This window comes from Triticum aestivum, chromosome 2A (assembly GCF_018294505.1).
Source record: "Triticum aestivum cultivar Chinese Spring chromosome 2A, IWGSC CS RefSeq v2.1, whole genome shotgun sequence".
Classification (NCBI taxonomy): domain Eukaryota; kingdom Viridiplantae; phylum Streptophyta; class Magnoliopsida; order Poales; family Poaceae; genus Triticum; species Triticum aestivum.
Genome location: NC_057797.1, coordinates 181496918 through 181511598, shown reverse-complemented (window position 1 = coordinate 181511598; position 14681 = coordinate 181496918). Strand labels below are relative to the sequence as shown.

Genomic DNA, 14681 nt, shown 5'->3' with positions numbered 1-14681 from the left:
AGGAGTATAAAATAAAGACTCTAATACACATGCATCTCTACTTTGCACTCCAACCTTTTCAACTTTTGACACCGGACCACACTTTTCTCTTCAAGCACCCACCTTCTGCAAAGGATCTCGCTTCTCTATCCGAACTTACTTTACCTGATATCCGATCCTACATAGCATACGGAGCATCACCCTGGGGCTATGCATTATACATGCCCTAAGTAAGCAGGCAGCAGCTCCATTGTGGTTCATGAGTCGTGACCGATTTCAGTTCAGAGTGGCCGAAACAAACGGTGCGGCAAAAGAAAAAGGCGCAACAGAGAGACACATGAGACACTTTCCATTCGAATCTGCCATATCTTCTCATATAGGCATGGAAAACATCACCTGTAAGCACACGGGGTTCACAAGATTTTGCACAGAACTGGACAGCCGAGTATTCGGCGTCTCAAAATCGACCGGAGCACATGAAAAAGGAAGAAAATGTGAGCTGAAAAGTGCTAATCTACTGCTGGTCTGTTCCTCCTCTTTCTCCGTGAGCGAGTGAATGGATCAATCCATGTTCTATCTTCCCTCGCGGCGCGCTCCCAGCGCTTCTGGAAATCACGAAGCTCCACCCGTGATTTTCTCCTGACCTACTAGGCCAAACAACAAACTGTGACAAACTACCAAAAACTAGATGTGTCAAAACATCACATGATATGGTTAACTGCCTATAATGCTTGCAAGTACAGTCTATTAGTGGAGGTAGTTTACAAGTGGGGTGATTGTTCAGACTTATTGCTGTTTTAGGTTCTGAGCTCTCGGCTTGCAACGATTTTTAAGAAAGGTGTCATGTGGCAGTGTGCCAGAGCGAAGTAATTTGTGAGCTCACCTTTGTCCTCATGTCAAGGCTTGCTGCCTTCCCCTGGTTACACGTTATTAGATGTGTTATGGAGATGTCACAGAAACAAATACATTATGTAAACTAGAATGTGCCTTCTGCATTCAGGCAAAGACATACTCTCGTTTGTTGCTGCACTTGAGCAGTTCTCTGACGGAGTGCATGTGAGCTCTTGCCGCGGGTACGCTGTTACAATTCAAAAGCAAACATGAGAGGAAACATCAGCATCCCGTCCTACATCATTATGATTGAAAATGCAGATATAAGCTTTGGCATTGTCCTTTAGATTATCAAGTGATATTTCCATGGCCGTCTACTCATAATTCATACAGTTTCCACCTGTCAACCAAGGCAATGGATCATGTCCGCCATCACATTGACAGGACGCCAGGGCTGTGACGGAGAAAGCAGAAGCTTATACGAACCTTTGTCATTGCAGAACCTCCTAAGGTCTGTACTCCTCGATGGACTACAAATTCGCTATCAACTACTCCAATGTTCTTTGTCCTGTCACCCTAAAACCATTGAAAGGGAAACTTTAATTAAACTCCCTTGAGAAGGATGTCTTATTTACGCAATGAGGTCACCATACTGCTTGAATACGTCAATCCGAAAAGAATCTAAATAAGAACATAAGCAATCCAGAAAAGCTGCCATTCCTCTAATTCAAATTACCTCAAGCAGAAAGAGCAATAGTGTGGACAGTGACTACATTGTCAATGCCTTTGCTTTGGAAACTTTATCTAAAGCATGCTACAGCTATATAAATGTCACCAGTATAATACCTGGGCGCAGTATCCAAACTTGTAATCAATACCCCATCCATGGACAAGATCATTCTGTACAGTGCAACAGATGTTTTAATGGCTGGAATAGTCCTAAAAATCAATTGGGCAGAAAACGAAAAAAAGTCTAATCGTGAAGTGACACAAACGTTCGCTAAGGAGTAGGTTGATTATATGCCAGTGTCTTATGAAGAACTTAGCCCTGCTCGGTTGGCTAGTGGTATGAGTGCATGCCCACCCCACCTGCGTTAAGAGTCCTGGCCTACGCGAGTGCTCGTTATCGATTCTTAATGCAAGGTCATACAGGGCTTCCCCTTACCCCCTGCTAGGTCAAGTTTTTCTGTATTACATATCAATGTCGTATGCCCTATTGTTTAACAGTTACCACGAATTAGTTCCTGACAAATGCAGCAATAACAATATGTTCCCATCATCCCCAACAAGCAATATGTCAGGGAGTTACCAGCAAGATGCATCCAAACAAACCCTGCACATGAATCTCGGAAGTTCTAGAAAATGTTGGAGCCAATAAGGCTAGTTAGTCCCCGCAAAAAAAGGGAGTAAATGTTCTACTGCTTTGTGTATATATTAACTGATTTTGTGATCCAGAGCAATAACAAAAGGAACATGGTAAATAGATGTTAACTGATTTTAACACTAATAAGGGTGACGTAGTCCAAAACACACTAAATGTTTGGCTCCATCCGCTCTTTTCCGTACATGGTTAACATGAGTTATTCAAGTTAAATATGGGACAAACCACAGACAGGGCCCCAAAGTCCCTGGCTTACTCCATATTGTACTACCCATGACTATGGAATGATCAGCATAAAAGGTCTACAACTTGGCTCAAGTCTAAACTCAAATATGAACACTCTTTATTAAAAGATTTAACCCTTACCTGGATGAGATGCCAAGCACATTGCCAAGCAGATTTCGAGAAAACCGGTGCCATGCCCTCGACCCATCTGAAATCAATTAATTGTCACGCAAGCGCATATCTAATGCAGGTTTGTTGCTAGCGTACTATGGTGATTAAGCAGTAAGACAATGCTAGTGTGCTACAGTCTACAGCAGATCAAATAGTAACTAACACGCTTAGTTAACAAGGAAAGCAGATGTTATACCACAAGAAAGAGTTTAAGAAAGAAAACATACCCAGAACAAGGTGGCCCTTCTCTTGAACAATCTTTATTAGCCCGACTGACTCTTCTGTCAAATTATATATATTCTTAATTTTGTTATTCTGTAAACTTCAACTCGAGCAAACAGAGCGTTGCATTACATAAAATCTACCTGTGGAAACTCCCTGTTTTCTTACGAACAGTTATCGGATGATGAATTTCAGATAACTTAGGGTCAAGACCAGGTTGGGATATCTCCAGCCTTTCTGATTTCACTATATTCAAGTACCTGCTCCAAATTACAATGTTAGCCAAATTGGTACAGAGAATACAACAACAACAACAACAACAACAACAACAACAAAGCCTTTAGTCCCAAACAAGTTGGGGTAGGCTAGAGGTGAAACCCATAAGATCTCGCGACCAACTCATGGCTCTGGCACATGGATAGCAAGCTTCCACGCACCCCTATCCATAGCTAGTTCTTTGGTGATACTCCAATCCTTCAGGTCGCTCTTAACAGACTCCTCTCATGTCAAATTCGGTCTACCCTGCCCTCTCTTGACATTCTCCGCACGCTTTAGCCGCCCGCTATGCACTGGAGCTTCTGGAGGCCTGCGTTGAATATGCCCAAACCATCTCAGACGATGTTGGACAAGCTTCTCTTCAATTGGTGCTACCCCAACTCTATCTCGTATATCATAATTCCGGACACGATCCTTCCTCGTGTGGCCACACATCCATCTCAACATACGCATCTCCGCCACACCTAACTGTTGAACATGTCGCCTTTTAGTCGGCCAACACTCAGCGCCATACAACATTGCGGGTCGAACTGCCGTCCTGTAGAACTTGCCTTTTAGCTTTTGTGGTACTCTCTTGTCATAGAGAATGCCAGAAGCTTGGCACCACTTCATCCATCCGGCTTTGATTCGATGGTTCACATCTTCATCAATACCCCCATCCTCCTGCAGCATTGACCCCAAATATCGAAAGGTGCCCTTCTGAGGCACCATCTGCCCATCAAGGCTAACCTCCTCCTCCTCACACCTAGTAGTACTGAAACCGCACATCATGTACTCGGTTTTAGTTCTACTAAGCCTAAACCCTTTCGATTCCAAGGTTTGTCTCCATAACTCAACTTCCTATTTACCCCCGTCCGACTATCGTCAGCAAAGAGCATACACCAAGGGATATCTCCTTGTATATCCCTTGTGACCTCATCCATCACCAAGGCAAAAAGATAAGGGCTCAAAGCTGACCCCTGATGCAGTCCTATCTTAATCGGGAAGTCATCAGTGTCGACATCACTTGTTCGAACACTTGTCACAACATTATCGTACATGTCCTTGATGAGGGTAATGTACTTTGCTGGGACTGTGTTTCTCCAAGGCCCACCACATGACATTCCGCGGTATCTTATCATAGGCCTTCTTCAAGTCAATGAACACCATATGCAAGTCCTTCTTTTGCTCCCTGTATCTCTCCATAAGTTGTCGTAAGAAAATGGCTTCCATGGTCGATCTCCCAGGCATGAAACCAAACTGATTTTTGGTCACGCTTGTCATTCTTCTTAAGTGGTGCTCAATGGCTCTCTCCCATAGCTTCATTGTATGGCTCATCAGCTTAATTCCACGGTAATTAGTACAACTCTGAACATCCCCCTTGTTCTTGAAGATTGGTACTAATATACTCCGTCTCCATTCTTCTGGCATCTTGTTTGCCCGAAAAATGAGGTTGAAAAGCTTGGTTAGCCATACTATCGCTATGTCCACGAGGCCTTTCCATACCTCAATGGGGATACAATTAGGGCACATCGCCTTGATTCCTTTCATCCTTTCTAAAGCCTCCTTGACCTCAGACTCCTGGATTCGCCGCACAAAACACATGCTGGTCTCATCAAAGGAGTCGTCCAGTTCAATGGTAGAACTCTCATTCTCCCCATTGAACAGCTTGTCGAAGTACTCCTGCCATCTATGCTTAATCTCCTCGTCCTTCACCAAGAGTTGGTCTGCTCCGTCCTTGATACATTTGACTTGGCCAATATCCCTCGTCCTCCTCTCTCGGATCTTGGCCATCTTATAGATGTCCCTTTCGCCTTCCTTCGTGCCTAACCGTTGTAGAGGTCCCACATGCCCGACCCTTTGCTTCACTGACAGCTCGCCTTGCGGCCTTCTTCACCATCTTGTACTTCTCTATGTTGTCTGCACTCCTATCCATGTATAGGCGTCTGAAGCAATCTTTCTTCTCTTTAATCACCTTCTGGACATCATCATTCCACCACCAGGTATCCTTATCTTTGCTTCTCCTTCCCTTGGACACTCCAAACTCCTCCGAGGCCACCTTACAAATGCAAGTCGCCATCTTCATCCACACATTGTCCGCATCCCCTCCTTCCTCCCAAGGGCCCTCCTTAATGACCCTCTCCTTGAACGCTTGAGCTACCTCCCCCTTGAGCTTCCACCACTTTGTTCTAGCGACTTTGGCACGCTTATCCCACTGGACACGAATCCAAAAGCAAAGTCAGCAACCACCAGCTTATGTTGGAGTACAACATCTCTCCAAGTATCACCTTACAGTCTAGGCACACACGCCTATCTTCTCTTCTCGAGAGGATGAAATCGATCTGGCTAGAGTGTTGGCCACTACTAAAAGTCACCAGATGTGATTCTCTCTTTCTAAAGAGGGTGTTAGCTACAATCATTTTAAAGAGGAATCAAGAAATCTTCTCCTTCTTCTTTATTCCAGATGTAATACACAAATGATTGTAGCTAACACCCTTCTTCTTGATTCCAGATGTAATACACAAATCTTCTCCTTCTTCTTTATTCTAAAAACAGATATAACTTTGCTGCCTAGCACATACCAGGCAGCAACAGACAACAATTAATTCTGCAATGTCAAAACTACATTGTTATACTTGTAGGCTGTAGCTGCCTGGACCAGGATTTAAGAGCTGAATACATTGCACTCTGAACACATTCCATGACTGATACCTTGGCACTAGGCATATTTTTAATGACAGATAGGAAATGACAGGTTTAAGAACAATACCGGGGTTCATGCAACACATATACCTTCTTGGGTTAAAATTATCTACTTCAAGATCTTCGTCCCAAAGAAATATATACTTGTACATCGAGACGACGGCAGGATGGAGGAACCTTTTAGCAAACCACCTAAAAGATAGATGTCATCTCGAAGTTAAATGATACCAGATCGATACAAATTATAGGTAGTCAAGGTCCGACTCTTAGTTCAGTGCAAGGGTAGAAAGAGGCCGTACCATTTTGTCTGATTAGAAGCAGCGATGTGTATCACACTTTTGCTCCATGGTAGATCATTCCACTCATTGACCTTCCCATCGTAGTGGAACAATATAGCTGTAAAGTTCTCTGCAAGAAACTGAGCATTCAAGAGTTACATGATAATTGTATGTACAAATCACTGCCGAACGAAGTAGTAAACGAAGTACCTTCTTCATAAGAGCATCTACACTTTTCTTCTGATTGATACCAGCAGGGATAGCAATCAAGCACCTGTCTTTCTGGTTAGACTCCTGCTGAGACAAAACACTAGCATAGCATTAGATACTGCATATGGCCTTGTACTCAGGAAGGTGGGAGCAGCTAAAGGCTGTTAAATTCATTCAGAAACTGAAACCAACAGAAATATTGTACTGAAACCAACAATCTTAGGCAGAATAGCTCAACTGACCGGTGATTGCACGCTTCTTGTGAGCCATAATGGCTTGAGCTCCATGTCGGAGTAAGGCTCCACTATACCATGAGGCAAAAACCCGACCCTAGCAGTAGAAGCAGCTCCGTGTGACACCTTGGCAGTAGCTCTCCCAGTCCCAGATGCCTTAACAGCAGCCCTGTCAGACCCCTGATATGTACAATGGAGCCACAGTCAACGCCTCAGCAACAAATGAGTATCTGCTTCAAGATTACCACAGCAAACAAAACAACTTGGTCCTTTTGGTGGAGGCAATGGGTTCACATACCATCATCGTATCAAACGGGGGAGCGTCTTCATCCAACTGTAACAGCGTATAATCAGATGAGCGTCGTCTCTCGAGCAGAATATAACGGGGAATTGAATTTTACAAACGATCGAGTGTTACCACTGTCTGTCTGCGTTGGTAGCTTGCCATGTTGTAGACCACAAATAGGATTATCATCAAGCACAGAACCAGCAGACGCAGCCGCAGTCTCATCTTAGAGCAGTGATAGCTCCTGTGACCATTCTGCGGAACCAAGCAGATAGTGTCATCAGCTCACACATAGAGAGCTGAGCGGCTGTAGATTTGAATACAAATAAAGCATTAATTAAAGCAGCACAGGGGAACCCACCTTATCCCACTGGGCACTACTTCTCGCTCTTCATGAAACCCTGCATTCACGACATAAAAAACTGCAGAAGTTGAGTATGTTTTCAGACACCATGAGGCGCATAAGAGAAGTTGGGCTGCACGTTCCATTCAACCCTGAGGCCTTACTTGAATTTGGATGGACGTAAAACACCATGAACATGTTAAGCTTCATGCACTAGCCGCAACTAAAAGTCCGAACTGATGGAAAGGGCTAGCCAGTCTGCGTATACACTTCAACAGAACAGAGGAACAACGACATTCGCTTTCAACATGCGATTCGCTTTGTTCCCTTTGCAAGAAAAATACCGACCCCTCAATGAAAAAACAAAGGGAAAGCACCGAGCAAGCATGTATTGCCGCGTCGGTGGCGATGGTTACACACCCGCGACGAAATTGTCCTATGTTTCATGGCCGCGGGGTGCGGCGCGACCCTCCACTCGCAGCTCGCGGCGAGGCGCTCTGTGGGATTTGGAAACGTGGGTTCACGCAGCCAGCGCGCAATCGGAGTGTAGAAATCTCGAACCCCCAATCAATCAATATGCGGAGATACGAAGCACGAGGAGAAGAGAGGGGACAATACCGCGGAGGCGGATGAGGCAACCGGCTGGACGAGCGACGAGCGGTGGACCTCCGCGCGGAGGGCACGGGCACGGGCGCCGCTGCTATCTCGTGGAGGAGGAGGAAATGCTCTGCAGAGAGATTGGGAAAGGCACGGGCACGGAGGCGGAGCCAGACGCGGCCGCTGGAGCGGGCGGGCGGGCGGGCGAGACAGCGACGTTCAGAGGAAGGGCGACGTGTGGCGCGTTCCCACCCGCACCCGTCGCTCGCAGCAGCGCCACGCGAGGTGACGACGACCCGACTGACAGAGGAGAGGAGGGAGACGCAGCGCCGGGGTGATGCCGCCAGCTCAGTCACAGGCGATGGGGGTTGCGCGATGCGAGCAGCCCGTATCGGCTGGGCTGCCTGCCACGACCGGGTTTTCCGCTCAGTTTGTTTCTTGGTTCCCTCCCTCGGCCCCCCCGCGCGGCCCAGGAATGTGGAGGCCCCGACCCACCAGTTGCTTCAATTTCAGATTAATTTCAATACTACAACCGAGTCTTGTCTCAAAAAAAAAAAAACCTATTCTCGAGCTCTCGAGTCTTGACTTACCACTCTACACTCAAAAAGAAAAAACTCTTACCACTAAAAAAACAAGTACACTACTCTTGACAATCTTGCTCCAGTCCCCAAACAAAAACAAATGACTCTTACAGACATCAACACTTGTCTCCAAAATTCTGCGATGCCATATACTTGACCAACGAAAGTTCTATGGGTATTACATACAGTTATATAACACAGACATATGTATAGCGCCTAACAACTCGGATCACATCTCTACAGGCAAAAAGCTGCGCTTCATCTAGCTGACCTTGAACAAAACACCAGGAAGACTACCACTCCTTCCTGTTACAAAACATCCTGATTCCCTGACCTAGTCTTTGACAGGGTGGTACACAACACCGGATGGAGCTACTCTAGGACCTCCTTGTAGGATTTGTACACAACACTTCTGCATATCCGCCGCGTCGCTTCTCCCTGTCACCGTCGACTCCTCTTCCTGCCTTTGCTAGGACTGTCTTGCGGCGGCGGTGCAGCACGCTTCTGTCCACTCTTTGGAGGCCGCCCGACCCCTCGCTTCTTGGCGGCGGGCGCACTTCTCTCGACGGTTTCTTCCTCGGCTGCTGCCGCTGCAACGGCGGGGACGTCCCTGGTCTCGCTCTCACCCTGACTGACAGTGCTTCCAGTCTCCCTTGAGGAAACCTTGCTTCTCTTTGCATCACGAGGCACGTGACGTATTGGCGGCAATGTTCGAGAAATCTTCTTGGATGCAGGGGCACTAGTGGCCCCTGCCGCCGCCTTCTTGCTTATGGGGTCACTTGCTACCCTTGCAGCAGTCTTCTTGATTACAGCCTCACAAGCTATCCCTGCCCCGGTCTTCTTCATCACAGGTTCACTTGCTATCCCAGCCACTGTCTTCTTTATTACAGGCTCACTAGCTATCGCTGCCATGGTCTTCTTTAGTACAGGCTCAGCAGCTGTCTTCTTGATTACAGGGCCACTAGCGATCCTTGCCTTGGTCTTCTTGATTACAGGGTCACTAGCTATCCCTGCTGCTTCACAATTCATGGAGAGAACGACTGAACTCTGTTGCCACGTTTTGCATATGAGACCTCGAAGTTCGATTGCAGCCATGTGCTCCAGTGTGGCCTTTGGAAAAAAAGTAAGGACATTATTCACAAACACGAGCATGTCTTTTAGGAGCTCCTTGGCAGAAGAGATAGCACCACTCTTTATCTTTGAACGAAGGATTCGGAAGTCCATATGCTGACGGATCATCTTCTTGTATCTAGCTCTCTTCCGCTGTAGATGGAAACAATTGGACATAAGATGACAAAATCAGAAGTACCTGTGCTATTATATTCATCTCTAGAATAGATCAACTGTACAGAAGATTTGAGCCACTTAAAAGTTCTCTTTCAGAGCATATGATATTACCACGTACAGTTTACCCAATCTGCCCACACTAACTAACTGTAAGCATAACTCAGGTAATAAGAAAACAAAAAGGAAATTCACTATGTCCACAAAGATCTGACTTTCTTGATCCTCTCAGAACAAATAGTGGGCAACTCCAATAAAATTTTTGTAGAAGATAAGACTACAATTTAAAACGCCCACTGAAGCAATAGTGATACAAGACTGATTAAATACCTGGATATCAATTTGGTGTTGCAACATCTTACAGTCACCTTGAGCGGATATACTATTCATAATATCTGCCAATTTTGGTTTTGCTCCCTCGCGCACAGATACACCAGGCTCTATCTTTGGAGTTTTCAGTTCCTTGATGCAGCCTTCAGAGGGAACCTCTCTCTGTACGCATGGAGCTTTGCACACAGATACACCAGGCTCTATCTTTGGAGTTTTCAATTTCTTCATGCAGCCCTCAGAGGAACCCTCTCCCTGTATGCATGGCGTAGATGTATTTTCACCATCTCTGCTACTATCAACAGCCATCAGAATAGCCCTTTTATCCCTCAATCCCCTTTTCTTTCTAGAGCCCCAAAGCAAACCATCTTTGGCACAGAGCTTCTTTTCAGCATGGGGCTTTGATAATGTCTCTGCTGATGTATTTTGAACTTTCTGAGATTTTTGACTGTTGCTTGCTTCCTCTGTGAAACTAGCAGCGGATGATCTGTCTTTGGACAATTCTTTGCTCGAGGAAGTAGTATCAGCTGCATTTTCAGTGTGTGAACATGATTCAGTGTGACATCCTAAGTTATTACCATTATCATGTTTGCTATTGCTGAGACTCTCGATCACAGACTGCAAGGACCTGGAACAGGGAAAAGCCAAATCGCACATTATTAAACAAAAAGAAAAATTTCCACACAGATGGCATAAGTAGTGTCTAAGATAACTTTCACTTGGCTTCAAGATGACAGACAATACTCCATGAAGTAAAGGTTGTGTTGGGATACTGATCATCTTAACCATCCATGAAACCTGATCAACGACGTTAACAAGGTGGGACTTTTTCTCATGACTGCTAATTATGTTTTATTTGTCTTAAGTTCAAAGAGGGTTTAAATAAGCCATATAATTAACCCCACTAAATAACATGATTAATCTAATGTTTTGCATTTTTATTTGGTTCTATTTATCAAAATTTAAATTCTTCAAAAAGTGCTCCCAGCCCCTCCATCTCTCTCCCCTGCCTCATGCCCTTCCCTTCATACATTTCCTTGAACTTCAGTCTATATGAGAAAAACTAATGACTAATTATCAGCAAAGACGATTTCAGAGGAGCTATTTTTAATCAACTTCTAACATTCTTTCAGTCATCTGGTCAACGGCTAGTTTAGCTGATGCATTATGTATAGAGAAAGACGTGCATTGCACGTGCAGGACAACAAGTAACTAAAATATATCCAAAACAAATTATGAAGATTACATGTGAAAATGCCAAAAAAATTCAAGAACAAGGTGTATATTGACATACTAAGTACTAACCCAATAAAACTTTCTGATTTCCTCAGCTCCCTTTTCAATTCAGCAACTCTCTGCTTGCGAAGCTCCTCAAACCAAGCACTGCAATGAAGCAAATACAATGCTAAGTATTGTTACATCATTGTAAAAGTTACTTCGCTATAGAACACAAAACTATCTATGTTAAACTACAGTCCGTTGAAATGTTCTGCGCATATTGGCTAAGATACTAAAATTTGCATATGAGAATGTTGATAATCATCATTGAATATATTTCTTCTGATTACCAGTCCTGCCCAGTGCCCATGATAGATTAACATTGAAAATTCTTCTACCAAAAAGTCAAACATTGTCCTTGGAATACATCATGGTATGTAGCATACACAACCTCAAACTAAATGGGAAGATCATTAACGTGGACAAGTTAGCACAGACATCACAGGGATGGGTAACACTTACTCGCATGCAGAGTAGCGTGCTTGAATCTCTGAAAATTTTGCTTCGCATTCCTGCAAACAAGAAAAACAGCCAACCAATCAATACCGTAACTTCTTCCAAACATGAGATGGGACAGGCCGTAAGGGATTCAAGTTCCCTGCTCCCCACACAATTCCAAAATTGCAAATACTTTGATCTGTAAAACCAACTGTGCGGGTGTTCAAAATGTTTCGGCGTATAGGCACAAAGCTCCCACATATCCAAACTGTTGGACAAATTGCCCTTGGTAATTGGTACCAAAGCGAGCAAAAATTGTGCAACCTGTGTCGTACTGTAATTATATAATACAGGACCAACTGAAATTGTACCACATTCTTCCTCACAAAGAAATGAAGAAATTATGCCACATTTCATCGGTGGATGGTGGTTGGGGGTTGATTCAACTCGTTTGGTTTGCTGCATTTTCAGAACGTGGAACTCATGATCATCCAACCAACGGCACAATCTCTAAAATGGCAGCCTAATCACAATCTCTAAAATGACAGCCTAATCACAGTCTCTAAAATGGCAGCCTAAGCACAATCTCTAAATGACAGCCTAATCACTGTCTCTAAAATGATTACCAAACATTTGCTCTGCATCCGTACGAAACCATATTACATCAACGACGCCGAGAGTGTATCTCCAGCAATGATCACGAAACCCTAGCCAGCACCAAGGATAACATTTCGGTATCCCTAATAATACGAAAAAATGAATATATGCCCTAATCCACCCTTATCGAAGCGGCATTACAGGCACGCGGCCGGTAATCGTAATTAACCGAGCAGTGTCAGGCTAGGGTTCGGCGGTGGGGGGCGGACCTTGGGCGAGAAGGAGCACGGGGAGCGGGCGCGCAGCTCGGCGGCGACGGCGTGCCAGTCGGCGGCGCCGTGGCGGAGGACGGCGCCGCCGAGCACGAGCTCCTCCCACGTGCCCCAGGCGGCGGCGGCCGCGTCGTCGTCCTGCTCCTGCTTGACCACCACAACCACCATCGGACGGGGCGCTCCCTCGCCCGGGCACCGAGGAAATCGGTCGCCCTTTTTTTTGGGTCGGGGCGGCATGCGATTGCGGACGGGCGAGGCGATAGGGGAGGCCGAGCCAGGAATAGGACGAGTCGGAAGCGGAGGGAGGCGGTCGGGCAGGGTCGTCGCGGTCGGCCTCTGTCTCTCCCCACTTTCTTTCCGTCTCTGGGAGTGGGCTGGGCGCCTGGGCGGGCGGTGCCCTGTCTCGCCCATTGTTTTCTTTTCTTTTTTGGCGTGGGTTTTGGATTTTAGATTCTTCTACTATTCTGGGTTCGTGCTAATCTAGGACGTGCGGTGGTGGAGGCCCACGCCACTGTCACGCAACGCCTTTTTTACTCGCTTCGCTACTTATATAGTGACTGAGACGAGGCAACAACGCACATCGCATTTTTTTTTCCTTCCCTCCCTTAGCGGGTCTATGATGAACATGTCTGGCTTTTGTAAGTGAGAGTTTTGTCAGAGGATGTTTATATTTTTCTCATGTATACGTAAAAGCATGAACTTTGGTAAGACCTACGGGCAGATTGTACGTTGCCCGTAAATGTAGGATTTTTTTGGTAAAAGCATCTTGAGCAGTTGTCCTAAAATACTTGCAGACCCTTAAAAAAAACTAATAGATTGTGTAGTATAACATAAATTTGGCTCGCATGTGATCGTTTGGTCCACAAGCTTTCAAAATGTAACACATGGGTATAAACTTTTCGCGGTGTGGCAAAAAAGTTGCTGACCAACCACAACGCGACGTTTGGCTGCCATGTCGAGCTGGCGATGCTCTAATCGTGGTTGCAATCTTGCTAATACCCACGTCGCTTACGACCCCCCCCCCCCCCCCCACCTCTCCCCCTCGAAGTAACCCATAGTATCGATGTGCAATTTTCTCAGAAAACACATGTAAAGTCTTAGACACTTAACATGCGGTCTCTATTGGTCATTTGGAGAGCTAGCGATGCAAGCTCTAATCGTGCTTGCAGTCTTGCTAAGACCACTCGCCGCTTACGAATACCCTCTTTTATTTATTTATTTGAAATAACCCACAACATCGATGCACATTTTTCTCAATAAAATGTGTAAAGTCTTAGACAGTGAACCCGCGGTCTCTATTGGTCATTTAGAGGGCCCATAGATGGCGAAGCGGACCCTGTAAAGCTTTGGGTGATGTCGCTCATTCTTGAGCTCTCACAACTCGGCTCATGGCGACGTGTTTGGTCATGTGTCATGTTACCCAACTGGAGCACGTTATCGGCAAACCCTATACAACTGGAGGAGCCACCGAACATGGGGCGCTGATGACCCACAAGCATAGAGGATCTATCTAACCTTTTTCGATAAATAGGAGTGTTGAACCCAACGATAAACATAAGGAATTTACAAGTAGTTTTCAATAAGATTTCACTGTAAAATGTTGTAAAGATAGTTTGATAGCAAAGATTATTCATTACAAGGCAAGGGATGGCTCCAAGTAACGTTCTCCACGCGTGAATTTTTATCTGGGCTGGCACACATAATTTTCAAATGGTTCTTCAAACTCGAATAGTCTTCCGATAGACGGTTTTTAGAGCCTAATTTTAGAGCTTAAAAGGCTTTTTTGTGAACTGCCCATTTTAGGGGTGCTCGAGATGCTCTAAGGTATTCCAGCTCTTTGAACGAGGGCCTGAATGCCGAGCCGAGCATGAATTCTAAATTTTGGAGTAGAAATTGCAGAGCTACTACTTCCTTTTCATTTCCTTTAGCAAGATCACTCTCCTTTTTCTCATTTTCCGGCTTTTGTCAAAGGATTTATTTAGAGCTCCATTTCTAGTCGACATTTTGATTGCCATTTTGCAAAACGAAATACGATGCGCAGAAGGGCACTTATCATGGTCTCGGTCGCCTAAAACTCTTTCAAATTGCGGTCACCTAAAAGTTGTGCATTCCAGTACCACAATTAAAGTACAACCATAGGAAGATGAAAATACAAGAAAAAAAAGTAGTACCAAGTTTTTCACTTCAGAA

General features: G+C 45.2%; 2 protein-coding genes across 5 annotated transcripts; both read right to left on the bottom strand.

Annotated features, from left to right (window-relative positions):
* Window positions 1-307: 307 nt before the first annotated feature.
* LOC123188238 (uncharacterized) lies at window positions 308-8066 on the bottom strand. 4 transcript variants are annotated; one of them, XM_044600279.1, is made up of 16 exons: window positions 7736-8056; window positions 7136-7175; window positions 6907-7029; window positions 6787-6822; window positions 6498-6668; window positions 6256-6342; window positions 6067-6185; window positions 5858-5959; window positions 2953-3069; window positions 2815-2868; window positions 2558-2624; window positions 1657-1710; window positions 1297-1386; window positions 992-1057; window positions 863-895; window positions 308-623 (listed from the first exon to the last, which is right to left on the bottom strand). In XM_044600279.1, the coding sequence occupies exons 3-16, from the start codon at window positions 6997-6999 to the stop codon at window positions 489-491; spliced, it is 1224 nt and encodes a 407-aa protein (XP_044456214.1). In that variant the 5' UTR covers window positions 7000-7029; window positions 7136-7175; window positions 7736-8056; the 3' UTR covers window positions 308-488. The 4 variants fall into 4 exon arrangements, with proteins under 4 accessions (XP_044456214.1, XP_044456215.1, XP_044456216.1 ...); XM_044600280.1 differs by having other exon boundaries at window positions 6256-6339; window positions 7736-8052; XM_044600281.1 differs by lacking the exon at window positions 1657-1710 and having other exon boundaries at window positions 7736-8066.
* Window positions 8067-8384: 318 nt separating this feature from the next.
* LOC123188237 (uncharacterized) lies at window positions 8385-12817 on the bottom strand. The gene is made up of 5 exons (XM_044600278.1): window positions 12489-12817; window positions 11647-11696; window positions 11212-11289; window positions 9910-10534; window positions 8385-9558 (listed from the first exon to the last, which is right to left on the bottom strand). Exons 1-5 carry the CDS (start codon window positions 12726-12728, stop codon window positions 8737-8739), a joined length of 1815 nt encoding a protein of 604 aa, XP_044456213.1. The 5' UTR covers window positions 12729-12817; the 3' UTR covers window positions 8385-8736.
* Between the last annotated feature and the right edge of the window lie 1864 nt (window positions 12818-14681).